General features: G+C 56.6%; 1 protein-coding gene across 9 annotated transcripts in view; it reads left to right on the forward strand.

The window, feature by feature from the left end:
• EIPR1 (EARP complex and GARP complex interacting protein 1) overlaps positions 1 to 19,712 on the forward strand; it is a 120,282-nt gene that overhangs the window by 82,881 nt on the left and 17,689 nt on the right. For 6 of the 9 annotated variants that reach the window (XM_072771244.1, XM_072771246.1, XM_072771251.1 and 3 more), the window contains 2 exons: positions 464 to 620; positions 19,151 to 19,250. In XM_072771244.1, the coding sequence (XP_072627345.1) occupies positions 464 to 620; positions 19,151 to 19,250 (257 nt within the window). Of the gene's footprint in view, positions 1 to 463; positions 621 to 8,594; positions 8,618 to 19,150; positions 19,251 to 19,712 lie in introns of those variants that run through there. The other 3 variants (XM_072771247.1, XM_072771249.1, XM_072771252.1) reach the window with 2 other exon arrangements.

Consider the following 19,712-nt stretch of genomic DNA (forward strand, 5'->3'; position numbering starts at 1 on the left):
GTCCAGGGGCACCCCCTCCGGGGGCTGAGTACCTGGGTGAGGTGCTCTCCTATGTCTGAGGGGAGAGGGGAAGATCGTTCGATGCCCACTGCAGACCCAAGCCACACTCCCACTGTTTGGGACTTTAGCACTCGCACCCCTCCCTGTGCTCCCTGTTTGGGAACACCGTTGGGGAGGAATGGAAGGAAATTGATTTTGAGAAAAATTAAACTTCCTCTTGAAGCAGAATGATGTTTTAAAACAAGGAGGTGCAGGGGTTAGGCGGGTGTTCCCGGGGAGCTGTGCCTTTCTGCGGCGGACCGTGCACGCGTCCATGCCCCTCGCTCCGCTTGCTCTGTGCTGCCTGCGGTTCTAAATACTTGAAGAGCGGGTGTGTCCTGCCCCTGCGCTTGTGTGGGTGTGGTGTGCTGTCTGGGATGTGGCCATATACCACGCTCTGTTGACATTACCCTCTGTTGCTTAGCTTCAGACAGCAAAGTCCTGACGTGTGCGGCCGTGTGGAGGATGCCAAAGGAGCTGGAGCCGGGCAGCCACGAGTCCCCTGACGATTCATCAAGCACCGCGCACACCCTGGAGCTGCTCTGTCACCTTGACAACACGGCCCACGGCAGCATGGCCTGGTAGGGCTCTGCATATTTCATACGCCCAGAACAAGCCTGCAGGTTTGACCGTGGGAGTCGTGCAGGGGCCATGGCACACGCTCGGAACCTTGCTTGCTTGTGAAAGGATGGTACAAATGGCTTTCTTTCCTTCTGGCTTCACTGTCCCAGTTGTTCTCCTTACTAGACACATTCCAGAAACCCGATTGCATGCGTTGTGAAGGAGCCTGTGTGCAGGTGTCCTCTTCATCTACACTGTTGCTGCCAGGTACCTGCCAGAGTGATGGCGAGCTCGGGCGCTGCAGAGCACTTAAGTGTTTTCTTGCTTTTTAGCTTCGTAAATACACTTTCATCCAGCTATCCTGAGTGTACATTGATTTGTTACTTTAGGCTGAAGGCGTATGATTTCTTCCCTTGTAGACTGGGTGACGATGTGCTGTACCCCCCAGCCCTCCACACCTTTATTCTTGTGTCTGTTTCCTCCACGGGTCACGTGCAGCACAGGGGGATGGACGTGCCACCATCGCTCATCAGGGCTGCCCAGCCTGTTGCCACCCCCGTGTTATGGCGGAGGCCTAGTGGTCCTCGCCTCCAAACCCCAGGGGAGCCTCCCCAGAGCCCTGGAGCCTTGGCGAATTCAAAAGGCCATGCTTTCTAGAAGGGACCGTGGGAGCATAACTTTGGTATGGGTGTTTATAGTGGGCATTATTATTTACTTAATGCAGTAACACCTCCGTGTGTGTGCTCGCTCACATGTGAGAAAGCTGTATCCTCTGTGTACCCTGTTCTGTTTTGGCCAGACCTACCAATTAAAGAAGTTTAATCCAACACGTATTTATTAAGCACCTGCTGCACACACCTGCCAGGCTCTAGGGATGCCAAGGTGATGGGTTGGGACCCGGCCTCAAGGAGCCCTGCGTGATCTCTGGGGAGACTCACACTGTACACACCTGAGCGACACAGGGCAGGCTGTGGCATGCACTGAGATCATTATGAACTGTGTGCCGTGGGCCCCTCGAGGAAAGGGTAATGAATTGAAGAGGGATTTGCCCAGGAGCTGAGACGTGCAGCTGGGGCTGATGCCGGCTGCCATTGTCAGTGGCAGATCTCGGAGCGGCCAAGGGAGCAGAGCTCTAGGTTGGTGCCATTTGTGGCTTTGGAAGGCCTTGTGTGCTCGTATGCAGGCGGTGTGTCTTCATGGGTGCCAGGCTCCTGCCGGATCATGCTTGGTTCTTCTGACAGCAGTGTCAGACCCCATCTGCCGAGAAAGGAGCTGCACAGAGGAGCCCTGCGGCTCTCACGAGAGCTTGCAAGAGTGCACAGTGAGTCTGGACGTGGCAGCACAACTAGAGCTCGTGCTTCAGTTTTGGCAGACACATGCACATGTGTGCATGACTGTGCACACAGGCGTGTGCGTGAGTGCCACAGATACACTGGCACAGGGCGGGCAGGGAAGACACAGTGCAGGCCAGCAGTGACTTTGGGGAGGTTGATATATGCAGATGGCATCAGTGCCTTTGGCGAGTGCACAGATGGGCTGAGCTCAGAGGAGCTAGGAGAGCGGCTGTTGGTCTGCTTGCCCAGCTCCCACCTCGGTTCAGATACTCCCATCAATTCTTCCGTAGAGGAGAGGTCACACCTGTCTGTGTGTGATTTCGGGAGATGGATGTCAGTGAGATGTTAAGTCTGGGTCACACTGCTATCACCACACCCCCATGACCTCAATGCTGTGACCCCCTGTGACCGCACCCCTATAACCGGAGCCCCATGATCACACCCTTGTGACCACACCCCTCTGATCACACCCTATGACCCCTGGTATTCACACCCCTGTGATTGCACATCTGTGAACACACGCCCATGATCACAACCCTGTAACTGCACCCCTGTGATGACACCCTTGTGATTGCACCCCTTGATCCCATCCTCTTGACCCCCATGACCACACCCCCTTGACCCCATGATCATGATTGCACCCCCTGACCACACCCCTGATCACAGCCCCATAACTGCACCCTTTTGATTGCAACCCTGTGACCGCATCCCCTTGACCCCTGTGACCACACCCCTTTGGCCCTCTGCGATCATGATCACACCCCTGTGATCATACCCCCATAACTGCATCCCTCTGACCCCCTATGATCACACCCCTATAACTGCACCCCTATGATTACACCCTTGTGATTGCACCCCCTTGACCGCATCCCCTTGACTCCTTGTGACCATACCTGTTTGACCTCCTTTGATCATGATCCACACCCCTATGATCCCCCCCCATGATCATGGCCCCATAACTGCACCCTTGTGATTGCACCCCTGTGACCACATCCCCTTGACCCCTGTGACCACATCCCCTTGACCCCTGTGACCACATCCCCTTGATCCCACACCCTTTTGGCCCACTGTGATCATGATCACACCCCTGTGATCACATCCCCATAATTGCATCCCTGTGACCCCGTATGATCACACCCCCATGACCACATCCTCGTGATGGCACCCCTGTTACACACTCCGATGATCTTACCCCACGAGTACCATCCTTGGAATTGTACCCTTGTGAAAGGGGAAATTGTTAGGAAGTAATTGTTGATCTTTAAACACGTCCAGAGAAACAGTCTTCCTTCAATTCACATTGGGAGGCTGCCCTCTTCTAAATTTGCTGCCATTGTTCAAAGCATCTCTTGAATTTCTTTTGTTATCCATTATATCACTGTACGTGTTTGTCGACCTTTTCCCTGTGAGGTGGCTGTGATCCACACGCAGCTGTAGGAACATTGCACACAGATCCCGTGTGCCCATCACCCATCTCCCCCAGTGGTGACACTGCATAGCTCCTTGCAGGGTCACCCCTGGGGATGGGGTGTTGATATGACCCATGGCGTATGTACATCGAGTTCTCTGCTGTGTCATCACGTGTGTCTGTGCAGCCAGTGGTGTGGTCAACGTGCAGAACCGGGATCTCTCCTGCCACCTGTTCATGACCATCGTCCACTCCTCCCCACGCCCCTCCCTTAATCCCCGGCAAGCGTCCGTCTGTGCTCCTTCCGGTAGACTTGTCATTTTAAGAACGTTCATGAAAGCAACCGTCCACTCCGGAAGCTTTGATAGTGGCTTTGTGCACGCAGTGTGATTCCCCGGAGGTCCATCCTGGTTGTCACATGTGTCCATCAGTGGCTTCTTTCTTCTGTGTGGTAGCCCAAGAAGACAGACTACAGTTTGTGTGGCCGCTTGCCTGTTGAAGGGCAGCTGGGTTCCCCCGAGTTTGGATGTTATGAATAATGCTGCTCTGAGCAGGAATGTACATGTGTCCGCATGAACGTGGGTTTCTACCTCTCGGCAGGATGCCCCCGAGGGCCGTTCTTGGGGCACCTTGTTTTTACAAACCGCCTGAGCCTTGTCCAGAGTAGCTGTGCATTTGACGCTCCCGCCAGCGATGTGTGAGGATCCCTCTCTGCATCCTTGTTGGCCTTTGGGGTTATCATGCATGGGGTTTGTTTGTTTTTGTGTGTTTTTTTTTTTTTTTACGTCTTTAGTGATGTCTTCTTATCGGGGAATTTGACTTTTGGAAATTTAAGTGTGGTGAATACATGAAGGTGAAGGGTGCTGTTTGAGGTCAACGTGAGGCAACTGGTACTTTAGTTTGCCTGCTTTCCTTTGTGGTTGGGGCTGAGAGCAGTTGCAGGAGAGGGGCTCCCAGACCCGTGCTGGGCATCGGCTCCGCTGCTGGCTGAGGGAGGGTTCTGGAACACTACACAATTCAGTGTGTGGGGCTATGGCTGCGTCCTGCATGACACCCTGGGGGCTCCTGTCCTCGGGGCCACCTGGCTTCCTGGGCCCTGGAGCATCTGGGCCCCAGCGTATGTGGCCCCACGCCCCTGTCTCAGCCCTCTGGCACGCAGGGGTGGGCAGGGCCCGGGAGGCCGGCCTTCCCCTGAAGGGCCTGGGAGGCCCTGTGGCCCAGTGTGTTTGCTTTGAGCTCCCAGCCCTGGAGGGGGACGGCGTGTGGGCTGGGGAGGCCCCTCGCCCCGGCTCTGGTGCTCACCTGCTCCGAGGCTGCACAGGGTTGCTGCTGGAAGGTCACTCATTTCTCTCAACTGTGAGTGAAGATTCCTGAGAAGAAGGAAATGCTTCACAGCTGTTACCATGGCTCTGTGGCAGGATCTCTGTGGAGACGCGGCACCTTCTGTACTTGTTAGGGTACGTAATACGAGCACGGCGACAATCCGTTCTTGCTGATTTTCTCAGATTCACACTGTGGGGATGCAGGTCCCAAGCGGAGCCTGGAGGGGCCTCCTCGTAGCTTCGGCATCGAGTAAGGAGCTGTCAGCTTCTTGGTTCGGGACCACGTCTTTGGAGAGGGCCTCCTTAACCATTCGAAAATACTCACTGCCCTCACACCCTCTTGCATCTTGTGTAGAGGCCTGACCACGCCTGGCTCTGGCCGTGTGCGATCTCGCTTCTGTCACGGAGCTTCCTCCGCGCGGGGGCCTGGTCAGGTGGCAGGTGCCGTGTGAGGGAGCCTGGACCAAGAGCGGGCCCTCCTGAGCTCGGCGGGCACTGTGTCCCCCCGCACCACCCCATAAAGTAGGGACCACCGCAGAGAGGGCCTGGGAGCCTGCACCCAGCCTTTCCTTCCCAGCGGAGTAGTGGGGGTTCAGAGCCGGGCAGCCGAGCCCAGAACACCGCCCATTGCCCAGAACTGCCTCCCTGCTGAATGCAGGAGCAGAAGGAGCCCCTTGTGGTTGTCGCACTGCGGTTTGCACGTTGTGTCTGTGGCTGGGAGTACAGATACACCTCCATCAGAATACGCTTTGAGAACGTTCACACCTCTCCCCGCTAGTCCTTTGAGGATGACAAACATAAAGAAATTATGCTTTCCAGGGGTGTTCTTCATTTTGCAAATAATAAAGCCCCTTTCTCTTCTGGCAGACTTCGGCCCGCGTGCCGTGGGTGTGACACAGCCAGCCTCCCGTCCGCGGTGCCTCGTGGTGACGAGGGGCCCCTGGTGGGCTTTCCCGCTCCTCACCATGAGATGCTGAGGTGTCTCCCACACTGGGTGGTGCGCCCCTCATTCTCAGGGAGTCGGGTGACATCTTGGCCCTCTTCCCCTCCGCGTGGCACTTGGAGGGAGAGGCCCCTCGGGGCTGCCTTCGCCGTCGTCACCGTGTGTCACCCCATCAGCCCTCGGGCTGTGTGTGTCAGCTGCTGTGGGTTCGTCTGGGGCAGGAGGAGGCCCACCACACGGAGCAGGCCCACCACACTGTGTTACAGATATGAGGTGAAGGCGGGAGCCCCACAGCACGCACGGAGCTGGCCCTCTCTCACGTCCGGGGTAGGGGAGGGTGGCTCTTCACGGCTCCCCTGGCCTGTATGCGGTCATCCTCCGTGATGTGAGGGGTCTCCGTGCCTCGGCGACTAGACCGGCAGCTCAGGGCTGGGGTCAGCGTTTGCAGAGTTCCAGCGAAGGGAGGGCAGCGCCCGGGCCCCCCACGCCCTGGTCCTGCTCGTGGCGTCTCTGGGAGCCCAGGCGGGGCAGGGGGCAGATTTCCCGGGTGTGGGGCTGCAGCGTCATCGCTGCTGGCTCAGGGCTGCTGAGCCACATGGGCGACTCTGCTGCTCCCCTTGACCCTGCCCCGAAGGGGCCCCCGCCCGCCCCCGCTGCCGAACCCCGAATAAGCCCGTCGCTGTAGACGGACGCTCCCTGCTGGCGGGCAGAGGCCCAGGCAGATGGTAGGGGCTCTGGTGAATTCCTGGCGCGCTCGGCCCCCCGAGGGGTGCTCAGCAGGAGTCACACCACCACCTGGTTTCACGGACAACAAACGCGTCCTTGGGAAGAGAAGTCGCTAAACTCAGTCACCAGAAGCGTTTGGGGTTGGCCAGGGAGTGACTGATAGTGCAGCCCCCAGGGTCCTGAGGCACCAGCGACCGGCGACCGGCTGACCTATGCGTCCAGAGCTGCCCCCTGGGGAAGGACGCCTCTGCAGGCAGGTGGAGGTCACTGTCACGGGGACACGCCAGGCGGCCGAGCCCCGGGAGGCGGGCGCGCTCTTAGCAGGAAGACGACGGGGCGGGGGGGGGGGGGGCGGGGGTGTAGGGGCAGGAGAGTGTGAGGCTGCCAATTCCTGAGGTGGTTTGGCCTCATCTCTCCCTTTGTGTTTCTTTCTCTAGTTCAGCGTGACACACCTGCCAGGTACCCTTGAGCCCTCCCAGAAGCGGCCTGTAGGATAGGTCCCAAGGCCTGTTTACGATCATGAGATCTTGGGACACGGTTTTTCGGGCCGCCGTGATGGAGAGTTCTCCATGACCGTGACAGTTGAGGATTGCAGATTTCTGATATCATAAGATTTATGTCCGTGCTTGTCGGGTTTATGCAGCGAGGTGTACCGAGGTCCGAGTTGCTTCCCTGGTTACTGGCTCACTGCTAACTTCTGTTGGCTTCTAAGGAGGCCCAGAGTGAGGTGCGCAGCCTCCTTGTGTGCGGTGGCCTAGGGCACCGTGAAGATGCCTCCCTCTTTCAGGTTTGCTCACGTGCCCACCGTGCACCGAGCACGGTCGTCATGGGTCACGGACTCTCTCACCACCTCTGACGCTGTTCAGATTCCGGGTCAGGGGGGTGGTGAAAAAATAGCAAAGCACAATGTGCGGCTACAGCTCTCACGGGGGGTTCACAGGACGGAAGTCGGAAGTGCAGCAAGTATAGTTACGTATAAGGGACATTTGTGTCCTTTCTACAATTTCAGTCCAGGCCTCCGTGAGGACGTGGTTCCAAGTGTGTTCCTTGTGATCCTCTTGTGAGCTAGCCGCTGCCTCCCAGAGCGCGTGAGATGACTCTGGGCAGCAGGGTGTCCAAGGGGCAAGGTTAGAAGGGAGCATTGAGGTCTGTTTGTATTTAAACGAGAGGTCTAAATGATTTAAAAAGTTCAAACATCAAGGAGTACTAACTACATGTGTGAAAATCTTAAACATTTTCCACTGTTTGAAAAATGGGGTTGGAGAGGAAGGAAGAAATGTAGATCAAAAAGAAGAAGAAACACCCAAACCACTCTTGGAATTTGGGGAGACAGTTTTATTACGAAGTCTCTTTTTATTTATTTATTTTAAAGATTTTATTTATTTATTCAAGTTAGATAGTCGGGGGGGGGGCAGAGAGAGAGCACCACGCACGTGCACATGGGCAGGGGCAGAGGCAGAGGGAGAAGCTGACTCCCCGCTGAACAGGGAGCCTGATCCGGGACTTGATCCCAGGACCCCAAGATCATGACCTGAGCCCAAGGCAGATCTTAACCCTCTGAGCCACCCAGGAGCCTCTAAATGTACTTTTTTTTTTTTTTTTTTAAAGTGAACTTTGAACTTCCTGGGAAGACAGGGCATGGGTTTGGATGTGCCGTTGCTTGAGCACCCGGGTGGGAGCCGTGTCCCCGCGCTGTTCGGCTCGCACTCCTCTCCAGGTCCTGGGAGGAGATGTGTGGTGGGTGTGCCGGCCCCTGTGGCCAGTGTTGGGTGGCCTTGGAGGGACAGACCCGTGAACCTGGGGCTCAGTTAGCGGGGCCCTCGGGGCTGGCGAGAACCCGTCACACACAGGATGGTCAGGCCCCCGCTGGGCCCCACAGCTCTCTCTGGGATGCAGGCCAGGCCAGGCTGACCTGGCACGGAGCCTCCCTCAGGGAGGGCCAGGCAGTGTGTCCCACCCAACGTCCACCCCGGGGAGGAGCACACGGACCTTGACCAGCTCCCGCAGGGGAGGCTTCTCAGGAGCGCGGCTCTGGGTGATTATTAGTCCCCACACGCAGTGAATGGGCCCCTGGCCATTTCTGGGTCCATTCTGGGGCCCCCGTGTCAGGGTGCGTGCTTCTGTTGGGCCACACGGCACAGGGCAGCGGCTCAGGCTGTAACTGCTGATGTCAGCTCCACACGAGGAACGTGTGGGACCAACAGCCTCTCCCCGAGGCCTGGCCTGCTCTGCTGTGTGCGACCGCAGCTGTGGGGTTTACTGATGGCGCTAGGAGTATGTCCAGGTGAGGGACATCAGGGTAAGCACGGCCTTCTCATAACCACGGCAGCCCCGCAGCACCCCGGGCCAAGGCGGGAGCACACCCCTCGGGGTGCCAGGGCGCCGGGCCCCGAGAGCCCACGTGTGCACGGGGTGGGCCTCCCTGACATCGCAGTGCGGCCTGAAGCCTCCTTCCCCCGATCTCTGCGGCACCGGGAAGGGCTGTCGTGGGGTGTCCTGTGGGTTCGCCAGCAGGCAGAAGTGAGCCAGGTTGCCCAGTCTCCGTTGGAAAAGAGGTGCCTAACCTGGCGCACCATGTGTTGTTTTAATGGGATTTTCAATTTTCACTTGTGACCAGCGACTTACTAGGTAGCTTCCTTCTTGAGGGTTTCCCTTTTCCACTAACGTAACAAACCTGACGCGTTCCAGGATGCAGTGGGAGCTCTGTCTCCACATGGCCGTGATTGTGCGTGGAAGCGTGTCTTCCAGCTGCGGGCGTCACGTCCTGGGGGGCCGGCACCCCCGTGTCCCAGCCCTGGCAGCGGCAGAGATAGGGCAGGGAGTCGCTCTGGGTTTAAATTATTAAGTTTATAGTGAGGTGGTTTTAAGAATTCCTAGTGTCGGGATCCCTGGGTGGCGCAGTGGTTTGGCGCCTGCCTTTGGCCCAGGGCGCGATCCGGGAGACCCTGGATCGAATCCCACGTCGGGCTCCTGGTGCATGGAGCCTGCTTCTCCCTCTGCCTGTGTCTCTGCCTCTCTCTCTCTCTGTGTGACTCTCATAAATAAATAAAAATTTAAAAAAAAAAAAAAAAGAAAAAAAAGAATTCCTAGTGTCCTTCGAGCTGTCCTCACCCCAGGTGCCAGAATGCAGAGTGTGAATCATTCATTTGGAATCACTAATCTGAGGAAGAGAAGCATGTATTTTGTTTGATCAGCATGAAACCTGCCAAATTAGAACCATCATTCCTGCCATTATGGTCCTTGTTAACTGCCTCCCAGAAGTGTAGATTTTTTATTTGGGTTTATTTACAGAAACAGCCCTTTTCTTGTGTTTTCCTCCCCGTGATTATGAAGGGATATTGCACACTTACATTAGGTAGATGCTACTGTGTTCTCCACTTGTTAATGTAATTTTACGTCCTCTCAAATTCACTGGCAGGGTGTGATAAAGCAGGAAAAGGGATGATTTTATGAACAGAGAAATAAACTTCTTAGTTTGGAATAGCAAGTATAGCAGAAATTCTAGGTTATTTTCTTTCATTTATGGCACCAGTTTCATGGTGATGATCCATGATAAAATAGAATTTCTCTTTTTATTGCACTGCGCGTGCTCCGGTTATCCCAGGGTGTGTATTCTTAGAGGCACACACTGATGATTTTGGGGACTGCTCCCTATAAACCCACAACAGGTACTTCCTGATACTACCCAGGACAGATAACGAAATACGAGGAGCGGGAGCAGGGGCCTCACAGCGCCTCGGCCACGTGTGATGGGGGGTCTGCTTGCCCCCGTTTCGCCGACATGCCTTGGACGGCCTGTTCCTCAGGAAGGGCCCGAGACTGTGCCCTCACGGGGACGGGGGTGTGCAGGACCGGCTGAGAGGCGATCGTGAGGGCGGGGGGAGAGGAAGCTTCGGAGGGCAGGGGACACCGGCAGGAACCGCGTGTGGCCGGCGGCGAGTCAGGGCGTCTGGTCACCTGCCTCATGGCCAAGAAAGTCAATTAGGTTTGTTTCTACGTGTAGACGCGCCTGTCCTGTTTCCTGTCTGACAGCAGCTTGTTGCCGCCCTCTGTCCGTGTGTGGCGGGGGAGGGGGGCGTTTTTCTCCAGCGTCATGGTGACCTGGCGCCGCTCTGGCCTGACGTCCTGGCACCACCCCCGCGGCACGGTCCCCAGGCCTTCTCGCCTCCATCTCGGCCTTTCCCCGGTGCGATAAGAAAGTGGGAGCGTCGGAGCTCCTCACACTCGCCTCAAGTACCTGTTCCTTCCTTCCCCGCTTTGCTCCGGGAGTCTCCGGGGCGTCCAGACGAGCGCGGAGTGCGGCGAGATTAACTCTTGCGGCATGGAGAAGGCAGATTTGTTCCCTTTCTTTTTCATGTCGTGTAAATCAGAGATTACATATTCAAATCCTCTCAGACGTAAATGGCAAATGTCAAAGGCATAGCTTATTGCACGTCCTGTAGTTATTCAGAGTCAGCGCTCCACGTGGGGCACTTCTTCCTCACGCCACTGAGGCTGCTGAGCTCTGCTCACATGTGTGTCTTGTGTTACACTCCAAGTAAAGGCCTTAGTTCCAGCTCACCTGGGGGTGTGTGTGTGCATATGCAGTGGGGGGGGGGGCTGTGTGTGTATGTGCAATGTGTGGGGGAGTGTGTGGTTTGTGTGTGTTAGGACGTATGTTCACATGTGGGAGGTGTGTATGTGGGTGTGCATGTGTGTGGTGTGCACATCTGTGGCATCAGTGTAGGGGTGCGTACGTGTGCATGTGTGGGACATGTATGTATGCACATGTGCATGTGGTGTGTGTGTGTATGGGGGCTGTGTAGGAGTGTGCACATGGATGTGTGTGTGTAGGGGTGTGCATGTGTGCACTTGGGCATCTGTAGGGGTGTGTACATGTGCATGTGTGTGGTGTGTGTGTATGCACAGGCGTTCACATGTGCATGTGTGGGGCATGTGTGTATGCACAGCTATGCACATGTGCATGTATGTGGTGTGTGTGTACGGGGGCTGCGTAGGGGTATGCACATGGGGGACGTGTATGTGTAGAGGTATGCACGTGTGCATGTGTGCAGTGTGCGTGGGGGGGCTGTGTAGGGGTGTGCACGTGTGGGGCACATATATGTGTGTGTGAGAGAGATCTAGAACTAGAGGAACAACCTTTGGAACAGGTTGGCATCTGTCTTAACTGTCATCTTTTTCTGACCTATTGACTTTAGGTTCCCTGCCCTCCCCTGGGTCATCCTGGGTCTTTGATGTGCTCCCTGCGTCCCACTGCCCCCAGTGTGCTCCCTGGGGCTGGAGGGCAGGCCGAGGCAGCCAGGCCCCACATCAGACCTTTTCTGGGTGTCATGGGGGCCTGTGCGGACAGGATGTAGAGAGGCAGAGCGAGGGAACGAGAATGTGGGGAGGCCTCCTCCGTGGCAGCCTGATCATGGTGCACATGGCAGTAATTCTGGGAGCTTCAGAATATTCTCAGACCTCCAGGGGAAACGGCATAATGCCTGGCTGACTTGTGGACGATCATCAGAGGAAAACCCAGGTGCCACAGAAGGCAACACTGGTAACTCAGGACCCCAGCCACCAGGTATGAAGTGGGTGGGACAGCGAAGCACGATCGAGCTCCGTGGCCCTGCAGGATAGGTACGGATTTGAGTTTCTAACGTCTTCTGAAGATTTGTCTTAAAGGTTGATTGACTGATTTTTTTTTTTAATTTTTATTTATTTATAATAGTCACAGAGAGAGAGAGGCAGAGACACAGGCAGAGGGAGAAGCAGGCTCCATGCACCGGGAGCCCAATGTGGGATTCGATCCCGGGTCTCCCGGATCGCACCCTGGGCCAAAGGCAGGCTCCAAACCGCTGCGCCACCCAGGGATCCCTTGATTGATTGATTGATTGATTTATGATACACACAGGGACAGAGAGAGGCAGAGACACAGGCAGAGGGAGAGGCAGGCTCCATGCAGGGAGCCCAACGCGGGACTCGATCCTGGGACTCCAGGATCGCGCCCTGGGCCAAAGGCAGGCGCCAAACTGCTGAGCCACCCAGGAATCCCCTGAAGATTTTTCTTAACGTAAATCTTGACGGACTTCTTCTGGTGCTTGTAAAGGTGGTGATTTTAATATTCCAGCCAACTTTCCAAGTAGGGTTTGATGGTTTTTCAAAGCAAGGCTGTTGGCATTGGGGGTGGGACGGTCTTTGCCGTGGAATGCTGTTGCGTGTTATGGGATGCCTGGCACCCTTGGTTCTCGCCTACCAGCCTACTGCCCTCCCAGTCTCTGTGAAAACCGAAAGTGCTCCCCACACGTCCCCAGAAGCCTCCGGAGGGTAGCACCACGCCCACTGTAAGAAGTGCAGATCTGACTGCATATCGAGGCTCAGTGAACACCTGCTTTGGGGGGGCTGCCCTAAATATTGTCCTGTTGGTCTCCGCTTAACCTCTCACGCTGGCGCACTACTGTTACCTCCGCTGGACAGATGAGGCAGTCAGAGCGCAAAGAGGCTAAAAATTGCAGGTATCCCTATGATAGAATTTTGTATGACCTTTGGCTAGAATTACATTTATTTGACGTGGAAAGTTACCCAGCACATGTTGTAAGTAAGGCAGCACATTACAGAGTAATATCTGCATGTTTGCATTTCTGTAAGTGCCACTGGTGGTCATATCATCCACGTCAGCCTGTGCACAGCAAAGACCTGGATGTGACACGTCTGTTATTGATCGTAGTTATTTTCACTGGGTGGCAGTAAAAGAGACTTTCACTTCTGCAAAGCTTAAACATTTTTAATGAGCGTCTATGACTTTATTAATTTTTTTGAGCATCTGTGGCTTTAAAGTAGAATATAACATAGTACAGCTTAAATTAGGAGTTCAGGAAGGCAGGGGCTACGGCGTCATGTGTTTTATTCAGAGGAGAGTGCTTTCTGCATCCACACAGGGCTGTTGACTATTGAACCTGTTAGTCGTGAGTGTGTGTGCTGCTCAAGCTGAGTTCAAAGGGAGCGTGAGGCAGGTGCTGGCAGGGCATACACCGCAGCCAGGAGGGCAGTAGACAGCTGCCAGCAGTGTTGCACACTCAGCTGTCATATAAAAGACCAAGGACGTAGGGCCATTTCCCACGGGGCACCAGCTCTGTCCCCAGAGGAACGGGGACGTGCCACCGTGCCAGACAGGCTGTGTGTTGGGTGCACTACTGAAAAGGTAAGAAGGCCGTGCACTTTAGAGGAAATTCTACCCCAAATGCTTGAGATTACTGAAAAAGACCAGCGTTAGTGATCTGAAGCAGCATTCTCCAAATTTCAAAACCAGAAAAAGGTAATTTTACATCATGACCCCCCCCCCCACATTTAATGCATCATAATACGAGTTTTCACAAGATGCCATTTACCCTGAAAACATACTAGGGCGGGTGTGCCACTTCACCGTGTCCTGAACTTCCTGCCCTTGGAGGATTGCAGCCCTGTTTGAGGGACCGTGGTCGGCTAGGATTCCCGGCAACCCCCGGAGCAGGCGAGTCGACCTTCCAGATGCAGGTGGGGGTTCTTCTGGGCCACAAGGCTCGGGTGTCGTAGCTGTACGGATTGGGGCATCTGAGGCTGGGGTCGGGCCTGACTTTGGGGGCTGGCCATTGTGTTAGGTGTCGCGCTTGCCCAGTCGGGGTCTGTGTGTGGTGGGAGGAGGCATTCTGGAGCAGCGTTTGTGGGCGCGATGGCCGTGGTGGGAGGCGCGCATGCATGTCGTGTTGTGTTGACCCCTCCCTGTCTTGCACGGCGGACTGGCCTGCTGGGCCGTGTGCACGCTGTGCTGCAGCTCTTCTCGATGGCTGTTCCCCGGATGGTCAGAAACAGGCAGTTGGACAGACAGGAGCTCAAAACCCAAATCCAACAGTATTCGTGTAAACGTGGCAGGTGACCCACATTCAAAATGTCACTGGTATGAACTAAAACTGTCTGGGTGTTGTTTCTGTGAGAACAAGACCTCATCACGTCTCCCTATTTTGATGCCGGGAAGCAAGCACAGGCCCGGAGGTGGGCCGCGTTCTCAGGTGGCTGTGCAGAGTCGGTCGGGCAAGCAGGAACCTGGGAGACCGCGTTTCCAGGCCAGCGCTGTCAGAAAATCAGGACGTCAAGGGCAAACTGGGGCAGATTGGTATAAAGCAAGAAGTCAGATGTCAAAAATAAAATTCAACAAGCTTGATTGCTTTTTTACATAGAATTTGAGAAGGATGGTCGTAAAAAAGTTACTCCCAAGATTTTGCTCACGGTGGGCTTGGAACCCCTGGGAATGAGAAGCGGGGGTGCAGCGGGTGTGTGGAGTTTAGGCCTGTGTGACCTCGCAGGCAGAGCTGCCCCGGGGGAGGCAGGGGACCGCGGGGGCAGCCTAGGCACGTCAGGCTCGGTTTGAGCGGCCAGGAGCGATGCCCCGTGGCTCACGGCCTGGAGGGGGCGCAGGAGGAGGGCAGGGCAGGGCAGGGTGGAGGGGACCTTCCCTGCTCCTTCGGCTCACGCGTCCTCAGCAGGCCTCAGGAGAGGGTCAGAGAACAAGCAAGACCTCTTCTTGATGAGGTCCTTTTGAGACTAAGTAGCAAACCCTCTCAGTGGGCTCCAGGATGGACCAATCTTCACTGAGTGTACTTGATAAATAGAATCTTTTTCCGATTTTATTTTTTATGATTTTAAGGTGCACTGGACACAGCCTGAGAGGAAGTGTAATTAATTCTTCATTCCGTCTTTCTTGCAACGCCTCCTTATTAAGTGCCTCTCCTGCGAGGGTCGGAGTGTGCTGGCTGCTTGGCACGTAGCGCCGTGTGAGCCTGGGCTCAGCACAGTTTGTAGTCTGGCCGGGAGGTGGACGTGCGTGACCGGGGCCGCTGCTGCCCCAGGATGGGGGGGGGTGGAGGGCTGGGATCTGACCGGCTCCTGGAGGGGTGCTGTTTCAGCCGAGCCCCCTCTGCCTCCAGAGGCCCGCCTCTCTCATCCTCATGTGCGGACAGTCTGTTGTACTGAAGTGACTTGCTCCTTCCAGCTTTGGTCCTGGTGCTGCAGGGGAATAAGCCTCCCGCGGCCTTGGGTGTCCGGGATCCAGAGGATCGCAGTGTGGCCGACTTGAGACCTTGGGAGTTGAGCTCCGCCGAGGCCGAGACACGGCGCCGTGGAGCCAGAATGCTGTGGGCCTGGCCCTTCCTCCTCTGGGCACAGAGAACCCCCTGCAGCTGTTGTTCTGGAAGCGCGGCGGGCCTCTCCTGGCAGCTGGTTTCATGAGCTCGGGCAGGAGCACGTCGTGCGCGCCCCGGCCTGGGCCGGGGCTTCGTCTGTGCCTCGGCGTGCGGCCTGGCCACCGGCCTGCACAGGTGGCAGGACAGCGTTCCTGAAGACAAACCCTCCACCTGTGGGGACCCGTGGGCTGGCTGTTTCCTGACGCACACTGCTCTTACCTCATGGGTGCCGTAAGGCTTCTTAAGCTTCTTTTGGAATTCTCATGTGTTTTTCCTTTTTAGGTGTAAAAAGTTACTTGTGGGGCTACTTGGAATTCACTTGATTGTGTCCTTTGGTGAGATGAGCGACACGCGTACAGGGTCCTCCCCAGCGAGGCTCCCTGGGCCCGCACAGCGGCGGATGGAGGCCTGGCCCGTGTGGATGTGGCGGGAAGGGGGGCGAGCCGCTGTTTCCCACAGGACAGCCCTGCTCCCTCTTCACACCTCCCATTCCCACCCCTGGCCCCCCCATGCCCCAGAGCAGAGCCAGGCCAAGGCCTGAGGGGACATCTTCGGGGGGACCTTCCCTGATGCTCGCGCTTCCTCATGACATCCTGTTGCTGTTGGGTTTGGGTTCCAGAAGGAGCCTGTGGCTTTCCACACAGCCTTCTCTGCAGTTCTGGGATTGATCCTCCTGAAAATTCCTGTGCGTCTCCAGCCCCTTCTCTCCTTCTCCCTCCTCCCTCCCCCTCCCTCCCCCTCGCTCCCCCTCCCTCCCCTTTCCTCTCCCTTCCATCCCTCCTCCCTCCCTCCTCCCTCTCTCCTTCCTCCCTCCTCCCTCCCCTTCCTCTCTCTCCCTCCTCTCTCTTCCATCTCCCCTCCTCATTCTCCCCCTCCCTCCTCCCTCCCCTCCTCTCCCTTCTTTCCTCCTCCTCCCTTCCTCTTCCCTTACTCTCCCCTTCTCCCTCCTCTCCCCTCTCTTCCCTTATTCTCCCCGCCCTCCTCCCTCCCCTCTCCTTCCCCCCTCCCCTCCGCGGTGGGGATCCAGTTTCTACCATGTGCCCTGTTAGCTGTGTTCCCTCCTCAGATGGCCTGCTGCTCGAGGGCCCACGCGTTTGTTCTGTAGTTTGGACATTGTGAGCAACCAGGTTAGAAGGGTGGGCACATGGAGGGGAAGGGGAGGTCTGAGTACGGGCTCAAGAGATGATGCAGTTTAGAGCATAAAATAAGCATGTGGGCTTTAGTGGAGGGATCTCGGTTGTTCAGGTGCCTTGAAAGGGCTTCCTCATCTTAGGGCTGGTGGAGTTTTCCACCTCAAGCACTGGCCAGTAGCTGAATGTACTTGGAAATGATCTCACGTTTTTAGGCGGCACCTCCGCTCTTCCCTGGCTCTTCACTCTTCCTGGGACCCCATGAGCAAGTACCCGTCACGGGCCGTGCGCCTTGGGCATCGCTGGCCCCTGCAGGGAGGATGAGCGACCTCGAGCAGACTGGGTCTGCTCTCCAGAATCCCTCGGCCTGGTCGGAGAAACCGCCATAATTAGGTAGTCAGTCTTGGCATCAGATTGGCTAATTCTTGTCCTGTGATTTGTCGGTTCCCCGGGATCTCTGGCTTTCTGGGGTGTCTGTTAAAAAGTCCCCATATCTGTGTCATCGCCTTTCAACCTGTAGCCTTGCAAACACCGGATTGGGTGTTCCTGCCCCTGGGGCCCCCCCACGGCCGCGCAGCTTCTCCCCGTCCTGGCTTCTGTCTGCGGGTGTGCTGGGGTGGGGCGGGGGCGTGTGTCAGTTATGAGTGAGATCCGTGAGGAGCTCCTCGTAGGCCGTGCCGCGCGTGCTGCTCCTGATACGTCGTGCTGTGGACTCTGCCCACCAGTTCGTCTGCTGAAGCCCTGATCCCCAGCGTGGCGGTACGGGGAGGTGGTCTGGTGGTGATTAGGGCCTGAGCGGGGAGCGCGCACAGTGGGATCAGGGCCTTGGGAGACGCACGCGGGCTCCCTTTCTGCTGTGTGGAGGACACGGGGGGAAGGTGGCCTTCTGCAAGCCAGACAGATGCTGCTCAGCAGAACCCCCCCTCCCTGGCACCCTGGTGGCGGGCGTGTGGCCTCCCCACTGTGGGGAATGAGTGTGAGCTGTCAGGGCGGCCTGGTCTCAGCCTTCCTTCCCGGCTTGCAGTGGCCCTTGGTCTTCACAGTCAGCCTGTGAACTCCGCACAGGTTTACCCGTGGAAATGTGCTACCAGGAGAGGTCTGGTCGTCTTGCTGTAAGGGAGGATCTTCACAGCTGGGATTAGCCATTATCTTACCAAAGTAGGAGCAGCAGATTCCAGAACCGGATTTCTTGGTGCCTCTTCCAGCTCTTGGGTTTTAGTTTTATGTACTGGATATTGTGCATTTTTCACTGTTGTTATCAGGAAAGACGCTGAGCTCCATCTGCTAGAGGACGGCTGCACCTGTGGTCACAGCGCCATGAACTTCACGAGCGTTTCCTGAACGACAGAGGAGAAGGAAATTGTGGTTTTGAATGATACTAATGTTGTGATTGAAAGTATTCCTAGCTCCGCGGACGGTCCTGGGATGATGGCATGAGGCGGGGGCGCCCGAGGACGCCCCCCGTCGGTGTTGTTTCTGTTAGGAGGAGAAGCAGTGTGGTGTTTACTGGGGTCTGCAGTCCACCCCCTCCCTTACCGTATGTGAGCAGGAGTCTTCCCTTTGTAGCCCTTGGGGAATTTGTCAGTGAAGACAAACGCACACCTGGGGCCACGCTGAAATCCTCTGATCGCCGTGGCTTTTCTGCAGGTATTTGTGGTTTTCCACTAGTTACTCAGACGTGCATTGTGTTGGGTGGGGTGGCTTTGGCGCAGTGACAGGGAACCGGGGCTCAGATTGGCCGACACAGGGGAAGAGACCTGATGCCACAGGCAGGGCAGACACGGGCCCTCTCCCACCGCCGTCAGACCGTCGGCTGCGTCCTCGGGCTACGAAAGCTGTAGGCACTCTGCCCCAAATGGCAGCGTCCACGTGGAGCCACCATGAAACCCGGCCCCCCAGCAGGCCGCATCCCGTCCCATTGGCACCGTTGGTCAGCTCTGTGTCCCTCGGTCCCCGGGAAGACACGTTGGCTCCTGTGGCCACCACAGAGCACCGCTGGCTGGGCCTGAAACAACAGACCTTATTTGTCACGGTTCTGGGGCCCGGAAGTCTGACATCGGGGCTTCAGCATGGCCATGCTCTGGTGAGGACCCCCTTCACGGCTCGCAGACGCTGCCTTCCCACTGTGTGCTCACCTGGCGGGAGAGGAGGCAGCCGCAGCGGCAGCGAGGGAGAGAGGGAACACGAGTGTGCCAGTCCCGTCACGGGCCCGCCCTCACCACCCCCTGTAACCCCGAGCACCCGAAGGCCCAGCCTCCTAACCTCCCAACCTCCTAACCTAACCAGGTGGCCGCAGCTGAGTCAGGAGGACGCGGGCATTCATCGGGAGAGGACGCCGCGCCGCACACACCCGCTGCTGTGGCGGGTGTGGGCCTTGCCCGTGGGCTCCGGAGAGCCTAGCTGCTCGTGAGGGGTGCGTGCAACAGCACACAGCCGCGGAGACAGGGCACCTCCACCCTCTGTACTAATGGGGCCTCCTCTTCCTTGCAGTGTCACGTGGGAGCCCACGGGGGACGGGAAGAGGGTCATCTCTCTGGCGGACAACCACATCCTGCTGTGGGACCTGCAGGAAAGCTCCAGCCAGGCTGTGGTGAGTGACCAGCATACAGTTTTCAGCTTTTGTGTTTTTTTGATTGAACCTTTTGGCTGAGTTCAGAAGGCGGTTGGTGTATGCTTAGGATTTTGACATAGATTATGACGTGGTTAGTGAACGGACAGAAGCACCAATCGGGGGCCTGCATGATTGGCCCCTCAGTGAGCTGTCCGAGGTCGGGCCCTGGGCCCCGCACAGAACAGGACACAGGACCCAAGGCTGACAAAACCCCACCTTTTGGCCATATTTGTCCACAAGAGGCAGTGGGATCTCCCGAAGGATATTGTCTCGTTTAGACGCCGAACAAGTGTATTGTCTCTTCAATGGACAGATTTGCAGTCTGGTTAAAATAACCTTTTAGGTAGGAGCTGTCATAAAATACTAATTTCCCGGTGCTGGTGAGCTGCTTTCAAATTTCTGTGTGAGTTGAAAATGACGGTGGTCCTCGGCCTCTGACCC

Source organism: Canis lupus, chromosome 12, assembly GCF_048164855.1.
Source record: "Canis lupus baileyi chromosome 12, mCanLup2.hap1, whole genome shotgun sequence".
Taxonomy (NCBI): Eukaryota; Metazoa; Chordata; class Mammalia; order Carnivora; family Canidae; genus Canis; species Canis lupus.